Genomic DNA, 2,894 nt, shown 5'->3' on the forward strand with positions numbered 1-2,894 from the left:
GAGAAGGTGTGATCGGATGACTTATAAGTCAGGTGACAACCAAACAGACGTGACTTATAAGTCACTGGTTTTAAGTCACCTGACTTATAAATCAGGTGACTTATTGGAACCAAACAGGCCCTAAGCTTGAAACAGATGCAAACACGGAAAGCCTTGTTGGTTTCGAAGATAAGCTTCCAAATGGCACTAGTCAAGGCGGCTGCCAAACGAGTCAAACATTTCCGACCTTCCACTCAACGCAACCATAAAGATTCAACCACACCTTAAATCGTTCGCAGATCCACCAGCCACCCCTACAGCAACGGCAAAGAAGCTTGAAGCAATGGCCGCGAGCACACCGTTTTGCGGCCGTCGTCCCTTGTTCCTCTTCGAGGTTGCAGCAGTCGCCATCCTCGCGCTGCTGCCGCTGGGCGGCCATGCGCGGGTCTGCCCTCCGTGCGGCTCGACGGCGGTGCCGTACCCGCTGAGCACGGCGGACGGGTGCGGCGACCCGGCGTACAAGGTCCGGTGCGCGGCCGGCGCGTCGACGTCGACGCTCTTCTTCGACGCGCTCAACGGCACCTCCTACCCGATCACCTCCGTGTCCCCGGCGGCGCAGCGCCTGGTGGTCGCCCCGGCGCCGCTGGTGTCCAACGACAGCTGCGTGTCCGTGGGGGCCCCCGCTGGGCGCGGCGTGCAGCTGGACCCGTCGCTGCCCTTCAACGTGAGCTCCTCCAACACCATCATGCTCCTCAACTCAGTGGCGTATCTAGGGGGTGGACAGGGTGGTCCATGGACCACCCTGGAATTTCCCCATAATATATATAGCATAGAGAAAAATATATTTTTATAATAAATAAATATATTTATGTGAATATTTTGCATTGGTGGACCACCCTGGCATGTTGGGCTAGCTACGCCACTGCCTCAACTGCACCTCCGCGCTGCTGCGCTCGCCGCTCAACTGCTCGTCCAGCTCGCTCTGCCACGCCTACGCCGACGCCGCGCGGTCGCCCTGCGCGCCGCTGCCGCTCTGCTGCACGTTCGTGGCCGGCGGGTCGTCGACGTCGCACCGGATCCGCGCCTCGCCCGAGCTCTGCAGCGCCTACACCAGCTTCGTGAACCTCGACCCCGCGCAGCCTCCGGCGACGTGGGGCGGCCGCCTCGGCCTGGAGCTGCAGTGGGCGACGCCGAGGGAGCCGCTCTGCCAGACGCAGGCGGACTGCGAGGACGGCGCCAACGCCACGTGCGCCGGCGACCCGGTCGCGGCCGGCGCGGTGCGGCGCTGCCTCTGCGTCCCCGGGCTCGCGTGGGACCCCGTCGCCGGCGCGTGCCAGCAGAGTACGTTGCCGACGAGTCATCTGGCGATCTAGCTACTAACGCCGAACCGAGCTCGAGCCGGTCCATTTTGATCATCGGCTCATCCATCGCGTATGCTTATTTGTGCAGTTCCTTCGGATTGCGAGCGCGCTGGAGACTGCGAGGGATCCAACCACGCGCCTCTCATCGCAGGTACGTATTACGTCTCCCTGATTACCCTGTTTCAGTCTCAACGCTCTCCGGTTGCGTTTAGCTTAGATCAGTGGTGTCATGTCAAGCGACGAACCGTTTCGATGTGTCTGTAGCTAGATATGCTCGGCTTTGACTAAAAGAAAACGCCGCATTCACTACAGTTTTGGTCAACATCGGTGGCTTTCTCTCTTAGATAAACAAGCATTGACTGGCCAGCCCTACGTTGGATCTCGGTGCTCTGAATTTGGGCTTCGGCAGCAACTGCTGTGTGCTCCGTGCTGCCGTGCCGTCCTAGACTTACATGGACGAGTGGCGGTCGCATCATGGAAGTGCCAGGCCCTGCATACCCTAAACATCTGGTCCTAAGATTGAATATTGACGCACCATGTTTGACTAATGCCAGACCAGCAATCCCGGACACCAAAACGATATTTTGGCGTGGGATGAAAGGGAACAGCTAACATTAGAAGAGAGATGCTGATTTCAAAACTTTGACTGAGACTAAATGAATCAACGTTTAAAGATGACGATCAACTTAGAAATAAGGGATTTGTCGGTCAATTTAGAGATAAACATGTATTGGGCTCCACAAACTAGATGGAACAGAGCCCCTGAGGTCAAATAGTGGCTCCAACTCTGCCACCATCCTTCAGTCTCAGTGTCTTTCCTGGCGCATGGGATTCATCTATCATTGTGTTAAACACATACTACTACCTCCGGCCGGAATTACTTGGACGCTGAAATGGATGTATATACGGAGTTTATTTTTCTTTCTTTTTTCTTCTCATCTTTCTTTTGCCCCCTCCCAAAAGTCCATAAGATCAACTCTAGCACAATCGCCATATTGGACTGAGGAGACGCAAAGCGACGCCGAGAATGGACACAGATCCGGCGATGGAGGGCTGAGACAATCACAACGGCGCGGGAGAGGGAGGCATGTAGCTCAAAGTTTCCTCCCAGCTATAGTTCTTCAGTTGGAGTGTCATTTCAACTTTCAGTTTCTGAAATATTCAGTGACAACAAAAATCTCTGAAATACAGTAAATTTCATCGATTTTTGTTTGCTTTTCGGCCAAATGGTCGAAACATTCACTTGAATTCAACCAAAATTCTGAATTAAAAAATATTTTCTAGAAAAATATTTAAATAGTCTTGCTAAATCTCAGTCGACTGAGACCTTGTTATGTCTCAGTGAGACTTACATTGAGATCCATGTAAATTTTTCTTTTCAGTTTTCCCTTTTTTTCTTTTTTGGTGTTATGTCACTTGACTAAGACTTGATTTCCACCCCCATATTTAAATTCATGTGTACTAGTAAAATTATTGAAATATTTTGGCCAAAAGTTAAATATTTCAATGCCTACTGAAATTCGGTGAATTTCATCGAAATATCACCGAAAGCGG

General features: G+C 52.4%; 1 protein-coding gene across 1 annotated transcript in view; it reads left to right on the top strand.

The window, feature by feature from the left end:
* Positions 1 to 212: 212 nt before the first annotated feature.
* LOC123077556 (wall-associated receptor kinase-like 20) overlaps positions 213 to 2,894 on the top strand; it is a 4,927-nt gene continuing 2,245 nt past the window's right edge. Inside the window, exons 1-3 of the mRNA XM_044499840.1 lie at positions 213 to 739; positions 894 to 1,320; positions 1,429 to 1,491. Of these exons, the coding sequence (XP_044355775.1) occupies positions 323 to 739; positions 894 to 1,320; positions 1,429 to 1,491 (907 nt within the window). The 5' untranslated portion in view covers positions 213 to 322. The remainder of the gene's footprint in view (positions 740 to 893; positions 1,321 to 1,428; positions 1,492 to 2,894) is intronic.

The sequence above is a fragment of the Triticum aestivum genome, chromosome 3D (assembly GCF_018294505.1).
Source record: "Triticum aestivum cultivar Chinese Spring chromosome 3D, IWGSC CS RefSeq v2.1, whole genome shotgun sequence".
Taxonomy (NCBI): domain Eukaryota; kingdom Viridiplantae; phylum Streptophyta; class Magnoliopsida; order Poales; family Poaceae; genus Triticum; species Triticum aestivum.